The 18,206-nt window shown below is 37.9% G+C and overlaps 2 protein-coding genes across 4 annotated transcripts in view; one reads left to right on the plus strand and one right to left on the minus strand.

Moving 5' to 3' along the window:
* Window positions 1–3,045, minus strand: part of myo1b (myosin IB) — a 50,588-nt gene extending 47,543 nt beyond the window's left edge. The window contains exon 1 of one of the 3 annotated variants that reach the window (XM_060876390.1): window positions 2,812–3,045. The gene's annotated coding sequence lies outside the window, so the exon portion shown is untranslated. The remainder of the gene's footprint in view (window positions 1–2,811) is intronic. The other 2 variants (XM_060876388.1, XM_060876389.1) reach the window with 2 other exon arrangements.
* A 1,310-nt stretch (window positions 3,046–4,355) lies between these two features.
* Window positions 4,356–5,894, plus strand: c8h3orf38 (chromosome 8 C3orf38 homolog). The gene is made up of 3 exons (XM_060876391.1): window positions 4,356–4,557; window positions 4,756–4,934; window positions 5,043–5,894. Exons 1-3 carry the CDS (start codon window positions 4,416–4,418, stop codon window positions 5,598–5,600), a joined length of 879 nt encoding a protein of 292 aa, XP_060732374.1. The 5' UTR covers window positions 4,356–4,415; the 3' UTR covers window positions 5,601–5,894.
* The last annotated feature ends 12,312 nt before the right edge of the window (window positions 5,895–18,206 follow it).

The raw sequence follows: 18,206 nt of genomic DNA on the forward strand, positions 1-18,206 counted from the left end.
GACAGACTTTTCCACTGTACTGACTCAGCACTTAAAATGCATCAACTCTTCTGGGCCGTTTTAACCGCTTACCACTGATCAGAGGACCATCTCTACCATAATGCAACTCCCCCACAGTCAGACTTTATAATGAAGTTAACCTACATCTTGAATTACCATTATACACAATTGTCCTTATGCATGGAAAACTAATTAATGAAGACTAATACTATGGAAAAATCTGAAAATCAAGAGCCTTATGTAAAAATAAAATACTGGTAGACAATGTACGATATATATGACTGGCAATCAAAATGCTGCTTATAAAATATTGCAAGAATTCAAATACAACTATGTCTCGTCAGTGGGGTACAACTTACAGGAACACATAAAAATTACTCCACTACTTTTGCTGGTTAAATTTATTGCACTTGCAAATAACATTTTAGAAACTGGAAAAGTTTCTGCGATATTTGATTTTATATTACTATGCATGTGTTTTATGTCATTTTTATGTTGTATTTATTGTTGTGTCTTTTGCTGACTTCTAGGCCAGGTCACTCTTTTTGATCTTTTAATCTTCTGAATTATTATCCTGGTTAAATAAAATTCTGTTCTGACAGAAGACGACATCCTGTCATCTATGTTTAAGAAGAGAGGTTTTTAAAAAATCAGATTTATTACTTTAACTAACAATCTTTCTTTTAATGTAAGCTAGAAGTTAAGTCTTAAAGCAAGCAAAAAAGACTCATCTTTATTGAGATACTTATATTTTTGCTATATCGTAGAAAGACTCTGGCAAACCATGCTTTTTAAAGGGCCAAGATATACCGTATGTCACATTAGGAAAAACATTAGTCAAATGAACACATCATTTGCAAACATGTTGATTTATATGGTGCTTTTAGGCTTTCCTGGACTGAAACATCTGTCTCTTCTGCATGCATATAAGCCATAACTAAAACATATCATTTTAAAATTGGATTAAAACAAAAAATTAAACACAAATTAAAATATTCCACTTCAAATGCAGTAAAGGAAATTTTTATAGCTGGTATCTGATCAGATTTATGACCATTTCCAAATCACACATTCGTCCTGTAGGTAAAGAACACGAAGCAATCGAGGTATTAAACATCTTATAGCAGACTGTGTGATTTGACCATCACATTTGTTAAATTGGATCCTTGCCCAACAGGATCTCAGCAGAAAGCCTAGAGAAGTTTAAATCAGAATTAACTTCAAGAAATGAATAATTCCTTGACGACAAGGTGTCAAATTATGTCTTAAGAAAAACTTGACTGAGATCAGAAACCAACTTTCCCTTGTTTTTGGCTGTCTGCCAGAATTCATTCACAGTGACATCTGAGAGGTTTTACCCAAACTGTACTCCTCCTGTCTGGCACTGGGCCCAAGATTGCAGCCACCCTTAACTAGCCATGTGTTTGCCAGTTAATGACGAAGCTGCCCCTCTTTCAGAGCTAACACCCCATGACGCTCTGAAGGAAACGGGGATGAGCACAACCTGCCACAGCCCCTAAAACAGCGTCTACTAATAAATCTCCATTAACACTGGTTTTGAGGCATGAGTCAACTTGTATATGTGTGCACTGGAAAGCCATCCTGCAAGTTAAGCAAGTGCAACCTAACAACAGTCATTTTTAAAGATATGTCACATGTGACTTGAATATAATCAAAAATTGTGACAAAAAAGTATCCAGTTATTTGCAGTGTTTTGGGTTCTTATGATGTTACTCAGACATTTGCTCATATCGACCATGATATAACACTTAACTATTCATGTAGCCATGGTCGGTACACACAGCCAAATAGTTTGGTCATATTTACCATATAGAAAATTTCATATCAAAAAAAAAAAAAAACCTGAATGGTTAACAATGATTTACACACTACAGAGGTTCCCTTACATAAACACGATTACAGCATATACAGTGTGGGTTGTAATATTCCCTACAGGATTAATCACCTGTGATCTATTGTCCACTTTACTAGAGAAGTGCACTAGAGTTGGTGCTAAATCCTGCAGGCAAATGTTACAATAACACAACAAATAAACTCCCCAAAACAACACAAATCTTTTGTGTGTCAACAAACAGCAATGTCTGGGGGAAAGCAAAACAAAACCATGGAAGATCACTGATTTTAAGTTTCCTTAAAAAAATAAAAAATAATAAGCATCTTCAGGCAAAACAAAAACAAACAAAAAGCCACCAAACACAGAAATGTGAACCGTATAGACAGTTAGTGAGTTTGCAGATCACATTCATTTTAATCCTCAAACATAAAAAAAAGAATAAAAATTATTTGCTTCATCTAGAAAAAATGAATCTTGTGGTCAAAAATAAACACAATAAATGAAACTGTTCTGAGCATTAAATGTTCAGTATGAACTCTTTAAATATATGAGCTCTTGCTAGTAACACTTGAGAAGTAAGGTAAAGTTGTAGCAGGGCTCTTTGTCTTCAGTATGTATCACACTCACTCACACACACACACACACACACACACACACACACACACACACACACACACACACACACAATGTAACGCAAGCTACACTTTCCCCCATTAATGTCCAGACTTTGTGCCACACACACCCACACACACACACACACACACACACACACACACACACACACACACACACACACACACACACACACACACACACACACACACACACACACACATTGTATGGTATAAACAATGCAGAATAAAGTTTGAACGGAAAAGTTTCGTCCCACAATCAGGACCCGACGTGTTGGGGAAAAGTGATACCCAAAAACGAGTGTGAATGAGACTGAAACTTACCTCGTGTTCAGAATGAAACTCCCGTTAATCCACTCCGGAGGGAAACAGAACATCCAGCCGTCTTTATAAAGGTGAAGCAGACGTTCCTCGATGTTTCCCCGTGTTTGTCGGTGTTGTTTTGTCCCGTTCAGAGAGTTGGGACGCGTCAGTCTCCAGTCTCCAGCAGATCTGCGCGCTCCCGGTAAAGACACTGTGATGTGTGAATGGGGATAGCGGGAGTGGCTCAGGATCCCAAAACCGCCCCCACTCACTAACGATGGTTTATTCGGAGCCGAATCTTTTGCTCTTTTTTAAATGACTCTCTTGAGTGAATCGACTGATCCTATCGATTCAAACAAATCGAAAGTTTCGGCAAAGTTCTTTAGTTTTTTCCCCAGAGTTATTGACTGATTCTTTATTTACTTTGTAATTTGCTTAGTTGGGCTAAAAAATATTACACAAAACAACACAATGTTATTGACTCAGCTATTAATAACAATATTACGGCTATAACACTTTGCATTATAAGTGTAAATGTGGTGTTGAATTAGACTTGTGTCTAACATACACGTATATTAAAAGTAAAGAGTCATTAACACTGGTGTAAACTGTCCGTTTCATCCCAAGGTGGAGTTTACATGAGCGCGTGAACAATATCGCCCTCGTGCGTCCGCTAAAAGGCATTACATGTCTATTTCTTTGTCTAGAGTTTCTATAGAAGGATGTAAACAAACAAACAAACAAACAAACAAACAAATAAATAAATAAATAAATAAATAAATAGAATCCAATGAGCAACAGCTCTGTGGAATGATTCACCTTGCTGATAAGGGAGGACAGAGAAAATTAATAAAAATTAAAGATTAGTTTAAGCTGCCAGGAAGTATATAGTAACTCAAATAATCACTCGTTACAACTGTGGTGAGCAGAAAAGCATCCCAGTAAGCACAACTTTGAGGTGGATGGGCTACAACCGCAAAAGTGAGTGTGTGTGTGTGTGTGTGTGTGTGTGTGTGTGTGTGTGTGTGTGTGTTCCTCATATATTAACCATAGGGTATGTGTGTGTGTGTGCGTGTGTGTGTTCCCCATATATTAACCATAGGGTGTGTGTGTTCCCCATATATTAACCATAGAGTGTGTGTGCGTGCGTCTGTGTGTTCCCCATATATTAACCATAGAGTTGTGACCCTATGGTTAGTGTGCCATAGTGTGTGTGTGTGTTCCCCATATATTAACCATAGGGTGTGTGTGTGCGTGTGTGTTCCCCATATATTGACCATAGGGTGTGTGTGTGTGCGCGCGTTCCCCATATATTAACCATAGGGTGTGTGTGTGTGTTCTCCATATATTAACCATAGGGTGTGTGTGCGTGTGTGTTCCCCATATAATTGACCATATGGTATGTGTGTGTGTATTCCCCATATATTAACCATAGGGTGTGTGTGTTTGTGTTCCCCGTATATTAACAGGGTGGCGAATAAAATAACCTTATTGAAAAAAATGTAACAAAACTTTTATTATGAAGCTCGCGCTGTATGTATTTTGTCCGCTAGGGGGCGCTGAATTAACCGCGACTGAATGAGGAAGTAAACAATGTGAGATGCTGTTTCAGGCTAGTTTCGAATATGACTACTGTGAAAATGTCTGCGATGTCGAAAAAAGAGTCAGATGGCTGCAGAAAACTTTTAAAACTATTGTCAGAGGACGACATATTGTCACTGAACGATACAGTGACTAACCGTTTAATCCCCGCAGAGAGCCCTCGTGGTAAGTCTGACAAACTTGCTAGCATACCTAACTGTTCAGCTAGCTTGGTGGCTAACTTCAGAGATAGCTAGCTAGATGTTTAGTAGACGTTTAGAGATGTTTAGTAGAAGTACGCAAATTAGCAGAACTAATCAGGTCTGAGCGTCATTGTTCAGGTCATTGTTAATCTGTCCTGTGCATCCTGTCCTGTGTTAACAGAGGCAATTGAAGCTATTATTGCCTACTCTCAGAGCGCCGAAGAGCTTCTCAAAAGGAAAAAGGTTAATCGGGAGGTTATATTTAAATATCTGGCAGCAGAAAAAGTTCCTTTACCTCCGAACAGTGAGAAACATCAACTGATAAAGAGGACTCTTGAATTATGGACATGTGACCGCGAGGTACACAAATTATATACTTTAACCCAGATTATATCTTAGCTGATTGTGTAATGTCGATTAATTGGCATGTGTTGGCATTAATTGGCATGCTTTGTTTCCAAATCACAGAACACAGTAAATGTCTCCAGTGCATGTTGTACGGAGCAGAAAGGAGATGGTCTGGAACAGATAGCAGCATTGGGGAAGCAGTTTTGCCAATGGTTCTTCCAGCTTCTTAACTATCAGAACCCCCAGGCCCTTCAGCAATGCAGTATGAAGCAGGACTGGGGTCCACAGCACTTCTGGAGCGATGCCAGGATGCTGCTCCTCACACACTCCCAGGTTCGGCAGAAAGACGAGTTCCATGGAGCTGAACTGGTGAGCCGGAGGCTTTTAGCCCTTGTCTCAGAGGAGAGGTTACTCTTCTACCCTAACCTGCAGCAAACAGGGCTGAAGTGTGTAGCTACACCTCATGGGTTGGTGCTGGTGGCAGTCGCCGGCACAATTCATCGAGAGAACGATTGCCTTGGAGTTTTTGAGCAAGTGTTCGGGTTGATTCGTGCTCCTCAGGAAGACAACCGCTGGAAGATCAAAACTGTGCACTTGAATGTAAAGGGACAGATTGATAAAGGGACATTGCCAGCAGTGACCTATAATTCAAAAGAATTGCTGCAGCTATTCACTTAGTAGAACTGTTTTTACACTAAAGAAAATGCACTTTATATAATGGATTGTACCTATTTTATCATTAATCAACATTAAGAATTCTGTTTAACGAAAACTACATTAAGACAGGCATGAGGGTAAAGAGGCTATGCAAATTGGTTAGCAGTTTCTGTTTATCTTTGTGCTGTGAAATTTATATTCTGCTCCATATTTTCAGTTGTAAATACGTTCTTAATACGTACAGCACTCATCAAAGACTGTAGTTTTAAAATGCCATTGCTTGTCATTAAACAGCAGCATTTGTTATACTTTGAACAGACCATGTTTAAAATGTTCTAATATAGCTTATGCAAAACAGACTTTTATGATATGTTGTATGCTACATTCACTGAGCACTTTATTAGGAACATTAATAGCTACTTGGTAGGGCCTTCATTTGTTCTCAACACAGCCTCAGTACTTCATGGAATGGATTCCACAAGAGGTTGAAAACATTCCTTTTTAGATTCGGATCCATGTAGAAAATACTGCATCACATAATTTATGCAGATTTTTCAGGTGCATTATCATGCGCATCTCTTCCACACATCTCTTCTCGTTCTACCACATCCCAGAGTTGTTCTACTTGATTGAGATCCATTGACTGGGAAGACCACTGGAGAACACTGACCTCATTGTCATGTTCATGAAACCAGTTTGAGATGACTTTAACTTTTACTTTGCGACATGGTGCATTATCATGCAGTACTCAAATAGGGTGTGGCATTCAATTAGATGATTGATTAGTATTAATGGGCCCAAAGTGAGCCAAGAAAACTTTCCTCACACCCTTTCAACACCTCCATCAGTGGATTCTGACGCTACCATCTGTGTGTCTCAATAGAAACTAAGATTTATCAGAGCAGACTTTACTGGTAAGCCTGTGCCTACTGACAGAAGTTATCAGAAGTGGAGACTAATGTGGTCCTCAAGTTTTGATGTGTTGTGCATTCCAAAATGCTTTTCTGCTTGCCACAATTGTACAAAATCAGTCTTTGCAATACAGACAACAGAAGTCTGCACACATTAGCTATCTGACCATCTTGTACATCTGTAGAAAGTGAGGAACATTAAGATTTCTTCAGTTGTCTCTTAGTTGGTTGGGAACACAAAGTGTTTTATTCAGGTCACTACAAGAAAAACATTTCATGTCACAAAGTGTTGGATATCTGCAAAAAAGAGTCAGAAGACTGATTGAGCTTTAGACTTGAAGTTTATTTATGTACTTCTTACTGTACCCTTAAACACAAACGATCTAGATGTAATGACTAACAGCATAGGCGCTATATTCACTAGCACATTAGACACTGTTGCCCCAATCAGATTAAAGAAGGTTAGAGACAAAACACCTGCACCGTGGTGTAATAGTCATACTCACACCCTCAAGAGAGAAACTCGTAACCTCGAGCGAATGTGGAGAAAAACTAAGAGGTTTCTAGAATTGCGTATAAGGACAGTATGTCCAGCTATAGACAGGCTCTAAAAGCTGCTAGGGCTGAGCACCTGAGCAAACTCATAGAAAATAACCAGAACAATCCCAGGTTTTTATTCAGCACAGTGGCTAGATTAACAAAAAAACAGAAATGTGAACACACTATTCCATCACAGTTCAGTAGTGAGGATTTTATGAGATTCTTTACTGATAAAATTAAAAGCATCAGGAACAAAATAGGTGATGTTCAACATGTGAGAGCAGCTTGTGACTCAGTCTCACCTAAAGTGCTACACTCACAACTACAGTGCTTTACAAGTACAGGTCAGGAAGAGTTAGATAAGATTATTACTACAGCTAAATCAACCACTTGTTCACTAGACCCCATCCCAACTAAATTACTGAAAAAAGTGTTATATAAAGCTGGTGAGCCTCTTCTTAATATTATTAACTCCTCGCTATCTTTAGGTTACGTCCCTAAATCTTTCAAGTTGGCAGTTATTAAGCCACTCATTAAGAAACTTAATTTAGATCCTAATCAACTATCAAATTACAGACCTATTTTACATCTTCTGTTTATGTCTAAAATACTAGAAAAGGTTGTGCCTGTTCAACTGTTCTTACAGGAGAACAATATCTTTAAAGAGTTTCAGTCAGGGTTCAGGCCCCACCATAGCACAGAAACTGCACTTGTTAAAGTTACAAATGACTTGTTCTTAGCTTCGGACCAAGACTGTATGTCACTATTAGTTGACAGGGGGCACGGTGGCTTAGTGGTTAGCACGTTCGCCTCACACCTCCAGGGTTGGGGGTTTGATTCCCGCCTCCGCCTTGTGTGTGTGGAGTTTGCATGTTCTCCCCGTGCCTCGGGGGTTTCCTCCGGGTACTCCGGTTTCCTCCCCCGGTCCAAAGACATGCATGGTAGGTTGATTGGCATCTCTGGAAAATTGTCCATAGTGTGTGATTGCGTGAGTGAATGAGAGTGTGTGTGCCCTGTGATGGGTTGGCACTCCGTCCAGGGTGTATCCTGCCTTGATGCCCGATGACGCCTGAGATAGGCACAAGCTCCCCGTGACCCGAGGTAGTTCGGATAAGCGGTAGAAGATGAGTGAGTGAGAGTGAGTGAGTGAGTGAGTTCTACTTGACCTTAGTGCTGCATTCGACACTATAGATCACAACACGCTTACAAAATTACACAGGTATTCATGGACAGGCTTTAAGTTGGTTTAAATCCTACCTATCTGATCGATACCATTTTGTAGAATTAAATGGTGAATCCTCCAGTTTATTGCCAGTTAATTATGGGGTCCCTCAAGGATCAGTCCTTGGACCCCTGCTCTTCTCGATATACATTCTTCCATTCGGGAACATTATTAGAAGACATGGGATTAATTTCCACTGTTATGCTGATGATACACAGTTATATATCTCATCAAAACCAGATGAAATAGCAGAATTGTCCAAATTAACTCAGTGCCTTAGAGAGATAAAAGATTGGATGAGCTGTAATTTTCTGTTATTAAACTCCGATAAGACAGAAATACTACTTATCAGTCAAAAAACCAGTACACAGAAACTCTCACAATTCAACTTCCATTTAGAGGGATGTACTGTTACTTGTAGCTCGACAGTAGGTGGTTGTCCTGCATCTTTAATAAATAGGTTACAGTTAGTCCAAAATGCAGCTGCCAGAGTTTTTAACCAGGACAAGAAAATATGATCATATAACCCCAATTTTATCATCTCTACACTGGCTACCTGTTAAGTTTAGAATTGATTACAAACTGCTGCTACTCACGTATAAGGCTCTTAATGGTTTAGCTCCCATGTATCTAACTAGTCTTCCAACACATTGCAATCCTTCACGCTCTCTGAGATCACAAAACTCAGGACTTCTGGCAGTTCCAAGAATATCTGTCTACTAAAGGCGGTAGAGTGTTTTCATATTTAGCTCCCAAAGTCTGGAATAGTCTTCCTGATAGTGTTCGGGGCTCAGACACACTTTCCCAGTTTAAATGTAGATTAAAAACTCATGTCTTTAGTCAGGCGTACACATAATACATCCCATAATACTGTGCACTATTATATCAGACTTGCAAATATTATGAACAGCAGATATGTTAATCCCTCTCCACTGCTTCTCTCTTTCTACCCATCCCGAGGCATCCAGAAACTGTACCAGCTCCGATCGTCTTCCGTGCGATGAAGATTTTGGACCTCCACTGAGATGAGGCCGACTCAGCGAATCCTGAGGCATCTAGAGATCTATCAGCTACAGTTAGACTCTGCTACACTAAAAAGATGTGAACTCCATGTGATCTTTTGCATCTATACAACATCTGTTTGACTGTATGTTTATAATCACACCCTCCAGTGTCACCCATATGAGGATGGGTTCCCCTTTGAGTCTGGTTCCTCTCAAGGTTTCTTCCTTACCATCTAAGGGAGTTTTTCCTTGCCACTGCTGCCTGAGTCACTTCAGACTTGCTCATTGGGGATATATACATAGGCATTGTGAACTAAACCCATCTAATATAATCTTGAATTTTGTATTCTATTAATCTTTATATTATTCTTTATATTAACCTTTTGTTCTATGTTTATGTTCTGTAAAGCTGCTTTGAGACAATGTCAATTGTAAAAAGCGCTATACAAATAAACTTGAATTGAATTTAATTGAAAAGTTGTACAAGATTGTCAGATGGTTAATGTGTGCAGATGTCTGGTGTAAAGCATTATTATTAGCAAACGCATAAGATCAGAAATTTGGTCAGTAAGACAGGGAAGGAGGGCTATGAGAACATGTGAATCATGCTTTATTCTGAGAATGTGTAAATGGTTTGAGGAAGATATTCACCACAGACCAGTTATAAAATGTAAACAACTTGCCATACTAATTTTTTTTTTGCTAAAAGATGCATCATGTTAATGCTGAATGAAGCAGAATGAATCAGTTCATAGATGATCATTTTAGTGTACATGGTACATGTACACTGTGAAGCTGTGTCTGAGATGAGCAGCTCTTATGGTTTGCAAAGCAATTTTTTTGGTCACTTGTTGCAGGATACTTCCACATTCCCTTTTTATTTTTTTTTTCCACCTAAGGGTGACCAGGGTGCAGATATTTCCGCTCGACTGCATGTAAGCATTTTATAATAATCACCACAATAAGGGTTTAATAAAATATTTTAAAACCAAATTATAAATGAGACTTTTTTAAATGAAATGTGGCACATCATATAGCATGTAGTGTATCCAAAGCATGCACATTTGATGTGTGAAAGGGATTTATTAATTAAGTATTTAAAATGATCATGGATAACTTTATGAATTGTTATTGCCACAAAAAAAATGCATTCCGCGAGCAATGAGGGCTGTAAGGTGGAACCCAACCATGCCAACCACTAGATGTCAAGGAGCTTAAGTAGTCTTGCATTTGCTTCAGCAAAACAAGGTGAACACACACCCAGTGATGATGATAACACAGGAAAAGATTTGACTGTGGGATTATTTTTCAGGCTTTCCATATAGAAAAATGGTGGTCTGTTGAACATTTTGTAGTGTTACACCTTAGAACTAAGATTGACCTATTAGGAATATCTTTTAAATCTATTCTATACAGTCATAATATTCAAGAAGGAGAGAAAATCAGTATAGGTTGTAAAAGTATTTATCCTGATGCTGTGGAGCTCTGGTGCAAGCCATTTCTATCAGATGTCACATAATTATCTGGAGTTTGTATGGAGTTTGTGTATTTAGTAAATCACACACTCTCTCTCTCTCTCACACACACACACACACACACACACACACACACACACACACACACACACACACACACACACACACACCTGTTAGTGAACATACCTCTATAATTAAAGAAGCTATGCGACTTCTATGGTGCTGAACTGCAGTGAGGATTCCTAATTGGCTTGCAACTTCTTATCATGGTCCGAAAAACTTTACCCCAACAACGTGTCTCATGATTTAGGCCTGGGAGCTAAGAATTTTTGCTCTTAGAGTATCATAAATAACTCTGAGTTTTCTCTAAGATTTCAAATAACTAACCCAGTGAAAACCACAAACATGCTCAATATACAGTATTAAAACCCTCAAATATTCTGTTCTGTTGCACATGGTTAGAAAATAGTGATTTTGTCAGCAGTGGCTAAGGACCTTCACACTGAGCCATCTATAATAAATAAGTAATAAGAAGTAGGAAAAAGTCCAAAAACTAGCAGCAGGTGCACTATTGTAGTGCTCATTATCTGGGAATAAAGTACAATGCTGACTTTTAAACTGCCTGTATAGAGTTTTACATACTCGTAGAAATCTACACATCTTTTTTCAATCCTGTTTCTTCTTGTAATGATATGAGATGAATACAATATTACTTGATTTAATGCCAATTATTTGAGTCACAGATGAAAACTATGACATTATTTTGCAGGCCAAATTTAAACAATTGTATTATGTGGTAACTTCAATCCTGCAACTATTTGCTTACCTCATAATATAAGAAACAAAACTACCATGTTTTTTAGAGTCTGAAAACTTCATGAACTGGATGACCTCTTAAGGAATAGATAAAGTAACTCTCTCCCACCGTGCTGAAATGTGTGTGCTGGTGCTGATGAGAGGCGGCGTGTCGGGAATCTCAGCGCTGTGTGGTTTTGTTGGGAAATGTGACATTTGGGAAATTATTCTTGGCACTGGCTTCAAAAGCAGAGGGTTCTGCAAGTTCTTCTCTTGAGCAGTTTTTAATGCTTGCAAGTGCCATAGTTGTGGCATAAGAGTCCACCACAGCCACTGATCTTTTCCTGTTCACCTCACAGAAAGAAAAATAACAAGCTGCCTGCCTTTAGTCTTTATGGCACATGGCCTACCCTATTTTAATAAGTGGTTTGGCCAGTTATGACGTACAGTTTCAAAAATACAGTTCACTGGCGTCTGTGGATCACTGTGACTTTGGGGTTTCTTTAATAGGGATGTGTGTTTCTCATAAAGATCATGTTATCCCTCTCACAGCAGAAAATGAAATATGTTTCAGGGTGTTGAACTGCAGTGAAGGTTTACACCACCAACTAAAGGATGAAAATCAAATGATTAAACATTACTGTGAAAAGATTGTGGAGATCATCAGAATCTAGTGTTCTGAAAATGTAAGACCTGGGGACTGAGAAACTTTCTAAAGAAATGGAACAAATCAGCCCATAATTGACATTGGCAGTGAAAAATAAAGAGTCGGTGTTCAAGAGAGTAATACCAAATGCTTTCCATCATTCCTGTATGATGAAAATCTTCTACCAGTAGTTACACTTAAGACACTTAAGACTCGAGACACAATTTAAATAATCACCACAAGGCGGCGCAGCAGCTTTATTAATAGCTGGAATTTCCACATTAATCACAGTCCAAAGCAAAAGCTTTTAAAGCAATTGTTTGGAAGTCATCAGACTCTGTGCACTCAAGCAACCGGCTATTAAATTATTTCTTACTGAATTTATGATGACAAGAAAAATTTAAAGTGTCAGTTAGTTTCACTTTGACAATGTCTTGAGCAAAGCACAAGCATAGATTTAAGATGTGCAAGTCACCAGGCCTGTCATCCATAGCTATTTCTTTTGTTTAACTTTGATTTTTTAATAGAATTAAATGTAGTTTATTACTGTGAAAAGTGTTGTGCTGTTGAAATGATTTTTTTAATTTATTATAGCAGGCTCTGTAACTGTATATGTGTGAGAGGACTTGAAATATGCCAACATTTATCATATTTCCTGTAATAAAATATGTAATGTTCACTCGGACACTGTTGTAGGTTTGAATTAAGATATTGGCTGAGTCTATGTGTGCAGAAGCCATGCATACAAACTAGGAATATTTTATCAAATATTATATTGCCTGGAAGGTGAAGACATGAAATCTGAGTGAGTTAAAGTCCATTTCTGAATTACAAAGTAAAAGAAGGTCTTGATGTTTACAATTTTGACTGAGTTTGAATAAGTTAAAAGATTTGGAATTGAAATAAGTCTAAATGTAAGGTAGTATTTTCCTTTATTTGTGCATTTATAATGTCTTTCCAGGATCTGAAGTTATTTTAAAGCGTAAAAAGTATGCCTAAAATGAGAAAACAAGACTCTAGAACATGACATAAACCAATAATATTAATTAATTGATTCATATTCACAGATTTTTTTTAGTAGCTCATGAATAAAATGAACAGGTGTGATCTCTCTTATGTTTGTTAGTGTGTGGACGAGAAGCAAGCGGAGGATGCTAATGAGGTTTTAACATGGCTGCTGATAGGAAAATGATCATTTTCTCAGAGCATGCCAGCAGACTGTCAGGTTGCTTTTGGTCTCGGCTGGTGTCCTCTCACTCCTGCAGGACATCTGCTGCGCTATGGTCACTCTGCATCTTAATACTCATCTGCAGCTCACTGGTAGCCTGTTTATATTAATTGCCCTTGCCTCTTTTGCTGTTTGCCACTGATTACACTCATTAATTTCAATTTCCCTTGAGCCTCCCATGACATCAGTGCACAGACATTTGGAGGCCATTAGTGGCTAAAAGCAGCAGTGACCATAGGATTGTTTGTGCTTTGTGACTCCCCAAGACTGTTTTTCTCGCTCGGCCTCACTCAGAATCTGCTACAATACCTCTAATTTCTGCTGGCATCCTAAGAAACAGCACCTTATTATATGTTTAACATCAATCACACCATAAGTGGTTATATGTGCTGTCTGTAATTGCTAGTTTTATAGCTGCCATATGTCATGGTTAATGTAATGCTTTTTGTAGCCAGTGAATAACCAAATACAGAGCTTTAATATTTGTAATCACTATTGTGCTTAACACGTGCCTGGAGAATAAAAAATTAGATTCTGATTTTGGAAGACTGCTGTGTTTTGTTTAAGTAAACTCTAGGGTCTGTAATGCAAATGTGAAGAAACACAACCTAAAAACAGGTAGTTTTAACAACTAGAAAAAAAAAAACTTATGGAAGTTTTCATTTGCTATGTTTAAATGTAATTTACTCAACAGTATAACTGAATGTACTTTGCAGCACATCTTGTGACATCTTGCAGCACGTGACTTGTTCTGAAGCCTCCAGCACAACACACACTGAACCTGAACACAAGGTTGATAGTAGAACGAGGCAGATAAATGAAGGTGCATCACAAGCGATTGCTTTAAAACTACAGTACATGGGAAACCTGAGTTCCCCTAAAATATCATTAAAATGTGGCAATGTTTACATTACATTATTATATATCAGCCTTGGAATTCAAAGTTTTAGAGATTTCAACTTATGAAATATCTCACTGCTAAACTCTTTTTAGCTAACAGTTATCCAATGAAGTCTGTGTATTAATTAATGTCTGTTATGTATTTGTGTTCTCACTGTTTTAATGGAATGAAAGATTAATGTTCTTTGGAGAACAAGCTTTTAGTGCATCATTTTGAGTCCCAGACAAACGCATGGCTTTACTATGAGTGAATGGAATGTGGGTGCAAGTGTTTTACACAGAAAAAAGCCTGTAGTAAAATTTGTAATTATTTTAATTGAAACGTAATGTAAAGTTCATTTTGATTTTTTGCTTTCATTTCTTAAATTTGGTGTTTTTAACTCTCCTAGCTTGCCACTTGCTTAGCTTACTGTAGCTGTTTTTTGGGACAAATGGTGGACTAAGTTAATGTTCAGATTACTTTTAGAAAGTTTTTTGATGCTCATATTTAAAAGGGGAATCTGAAACTTATACAGTTTAAGCAGACTGATATATAAGTAAAGACATTAATTAATATTAATTCAGTGAGAAAAATGTTCTTGTATCTTTCTTGGTACTGTAAAATTTTATTTACTTTAATTGAGTTTCATTATTATTTAAATAGGGGAGGGGCAACTTATTATTATTCAACTGCACACACACACACACACACACACACACACACACACACACACACACACACACACACACACTGTAAGCACTTGGTCAGACTGCTGTCTTAAATATGGAGCCATTCTGTCAAAAGTGAATAAGAAGGAATGCTTCTTAAAATGCTTCTTAACGTGACTGGCCTCATGAGGGTGACACTTCAGGGGTCAGTGCCTTTTTCGGTTTCCGCTGAGGGAAACACTCCCAGCCCCTGAAGCTTGACTTTCTATCAAAGGCCTAATCCAATTACTGCTTCTTTTACAGAGGAATGGAAATGGCAAAGTCAGTTTGCATGCTGATATGTGTATTGCCTAACTGTCTGAAGTACTTCCTCTGTAGGAGACAATTTGGAGATTTTCATTAGTCTCTGACTTACCCAATGGCTCTTGAAACAGATAAACCATGTCTCTTTCACAAAGTCACCCCAGCAGTAAGCTCAAATTGTTTCAGTGCAGTGTTCCCTCAGCTGGAGAGTGGCCTCTCATCCTGCCTGGGGATGAAGACATCGTTCCGAATAGGATCCAGGAACTGGATGAAGGTCATATTAATTGATCAAATATCCCGTGCTGAAGTGAGAGTTGTCACCCTGAGGACTCCTGCTGGTTGTTTGTGTGTTGGTAAAGAGCAGTCTGCTGTCGGCAGCCTTTAATAATTTGAAAGAGCAGAGAGGAAATCAATGGGTACTGTGCTCAGCTTGTGTAGCTCCAGCTGCTCGCTGCATGTTTCCACTGGGTCAGATACAGACTGCTGCTGACATCCAGAAAAGTATTTATCCTAATCTAGACCAGGGATCACCCCTTTTAACTACTTTTAGTGCTTCTGCAAATTGAATTTTCAGTCTCAGAAAAAAATGGAAAGAAATTCTGTCAACTACTATATCTATCAATATGTTATCATGTGGGCTGCTTGGCAGCGCCCACACTAAGCACGACTGGGATAGAGGTATCAGTGTATTGTTTTAGGAATACATTCAATACACGCTAAAATAACAGAATGTTTTCTTCTATGCACGTCCCCTCTTTTCTTTATATGCACAATATTGTTCATGACTTCTTATTAAAAACATAAAAGGTGAACATTACTGAATCTACATTATCTCCAGTAGCACACATGATTAGCAGTTCTGTTCTGGCTTGATTTCGTGGACAGTTTTGTTGCAACACTGGAATGCAAACTCATTCCTGATATGACACTGTAAGTGTAAATAATTCAGCAGTGCCTTCGTTCAGTAGAGGAAGGAAACAAGAACAGGAACATTTTATTCTTGAATCTTTGTGGATCTTCATCAGACATCAGACAATGAAAAGGTTTAAGCAAATGCTATTTATCACTCTACAACTACCAAACCTGCTTTTTAAACATCAATACATTTTATAAAACTATTTAAGCTGCAGGTCTCAATAGCTGAAAGGGATATTTGGATGGAGAACAGTGCTGGGTTCTCCTTGTATATTGAAAGAAAGAAGTACTTCTTTAAGCTCTGACTCGCGTTAACAGTGTAAAAATACCTCTTGCTGCATATACTGCATATATCTTTCACAGATGAATGAAGTTTAAAATCCATTTTACAAGATCATGTAGGATTAATGATTCCAAGAGTACTTCGGTTGTCCCTTTGAGGAAACCTTTAAACATTGCAAACCTTTAAGGAAAGATAAGAACTCTGCTATATTCAAAGGACCCACTGAAAGCACCCTATTGTGTATATGTGTAGCTTCTTTAAAATAAAACATGAGTAGTAATGCCCTACTTAGCGTTAGAGTTCTCATCACTTGGAAACCATTCTGCTGAGCATGGCCCCACACAGACAGTCTAGAAATACATGTGTTATCTTTTAGATTAGTTTGGATGGTACAACTTAGAAACCATGAAGCTGGCTTCGTGACTGAATTTGCCACAAACAGTTTGAATAATCTTCATCAGTGAATAGTTGATACTGTCAACAAAATAGACTTTCTTTCAAAAACAAGAATGAATTTCCTGGTTAAACAATTGCACTTTGTGACCATATAGTACCAGTTCTAGCAGGGAAATGATTTATAATAATACTAAATGATGTCAGACAGATGAGAGGAGGGCTTCAATTTCAAGTCTGGATCCTCTCAGGAAGTTTTCCCTCTGCTCCGTCACCTTACCTCTGTATACACAGATAATAGAATTTTTTATAAAATGTTTATTTACATTCATAGAAAATATACATTTAAATGTTATATCCTGATTATATATTTCTATACAGCTGCTCAATGATAATGTCCATTATTAAAACCACTATACAAATAAAAATTGAATAAAATTGAATTGAATAGCAATGTTTTTTTCAACTGAATAACACACAACGTGCAATTCTGCAGATTTTGGATATGTAGCAATTTCACATAGTTCTTTAAGAACCTTAACTCTCTGGTTCTTAGGCTCATTTCAGGCTGTCTTGCTGGGAAGATGGGGCTTTGCTCCCCAGACTGCACCAGACTTGCTCCATCAGCAGATAAGCTGCAGTGTTGTAACCAAGGCACATACAGGTCAGAACAAACTGAAGGGAAATCTAAAGAGATTTGGTTCTTACACTCAGTAGCATAAACACTTCCACTCCATTTCGAGAAACTTTTCTCCCCTTCTGCTGACTAGACACACAAAGAAGGGAAACAGATAAAGCAAAATCATGCAAGGCTTAAATTAAAATAATGATGAATTAACTTGAAGTGTTTAAGAACAACATGGCACACACAATTAAATGCTTTTTTCTAAATATTAAATGTTCTGTGTTTATAAAACTTGCCATTTTGTATTTAGGATGTGTGTTGCAACATTCTGTGTTTTTCTACTTTAACCCATTCACACTCAAAGTAGAATTTTGAAGCTTCTTTTGTTACTGCTGTTCTTTGGGATCAATTGTGTCCAAAACTTTAAACACTGCAATCAGTCAAGTTTTTATCAAAAGACCCAATTTTCAGTGAATTTCACGTTTCATTAAAAAGTAGACATTTGGGAGCAAAAAGGACAAAAAAAAGACAAGACATGAAAAATACAAGGGGTTGAAATGAAAATTGGTACCACCTGATTCAGGCCAAGCCAGACTACTCTAAGATGAAAAATGTGCAGAAGGTAATTTATTTCACATATGGATATATGTGAACTTTTAGGAAGAAATTATTCACTTCAGTTATTTTTCTAGTTTTGCCAAAGTTTCACTTGTGATCTATGTTTGAGGTATTCAACATG

This window comes from Tachysurus vachellii, chromosome 8 (genome assembly GCF_030014155.1).
Source record: "Tachysurus vachellii isolate PV-2020 chromosome 8, HZAU_Pvac_v1, whole genome shotgun sequence".
Lineage (NCBI taxonomy): Eukaryota > Metazoa > Chordata > Actinopteri > Siluriformes > Bagridae > Tachysurus > Tachysurus vachellii.

Bases quoted from the DNA above. Each gene is read 5' to 3' on its own strand.
- c8h3orf38 (XM_060876391.1), top strand. From the start codon at position 4,416: ATGACTACTGTGAAAATGTCTGCGATGTCGAAAAAAGAGTCAGATGGC. The intron at 4,558-4,755 runs GTAAGTCTGACA...CTGTGTTAACAG, and splicing joins CCCCGCAGAGAGCCCTCGTG to AGGCAATTGAAGCTATTATT. The intron at 4,935-5,042 runs GTACACAAATTA...TCCAAATCACAG, and splicing joins TATGGACATGTGACCGCGAG to AACACAGTAAATGTCTCCAG.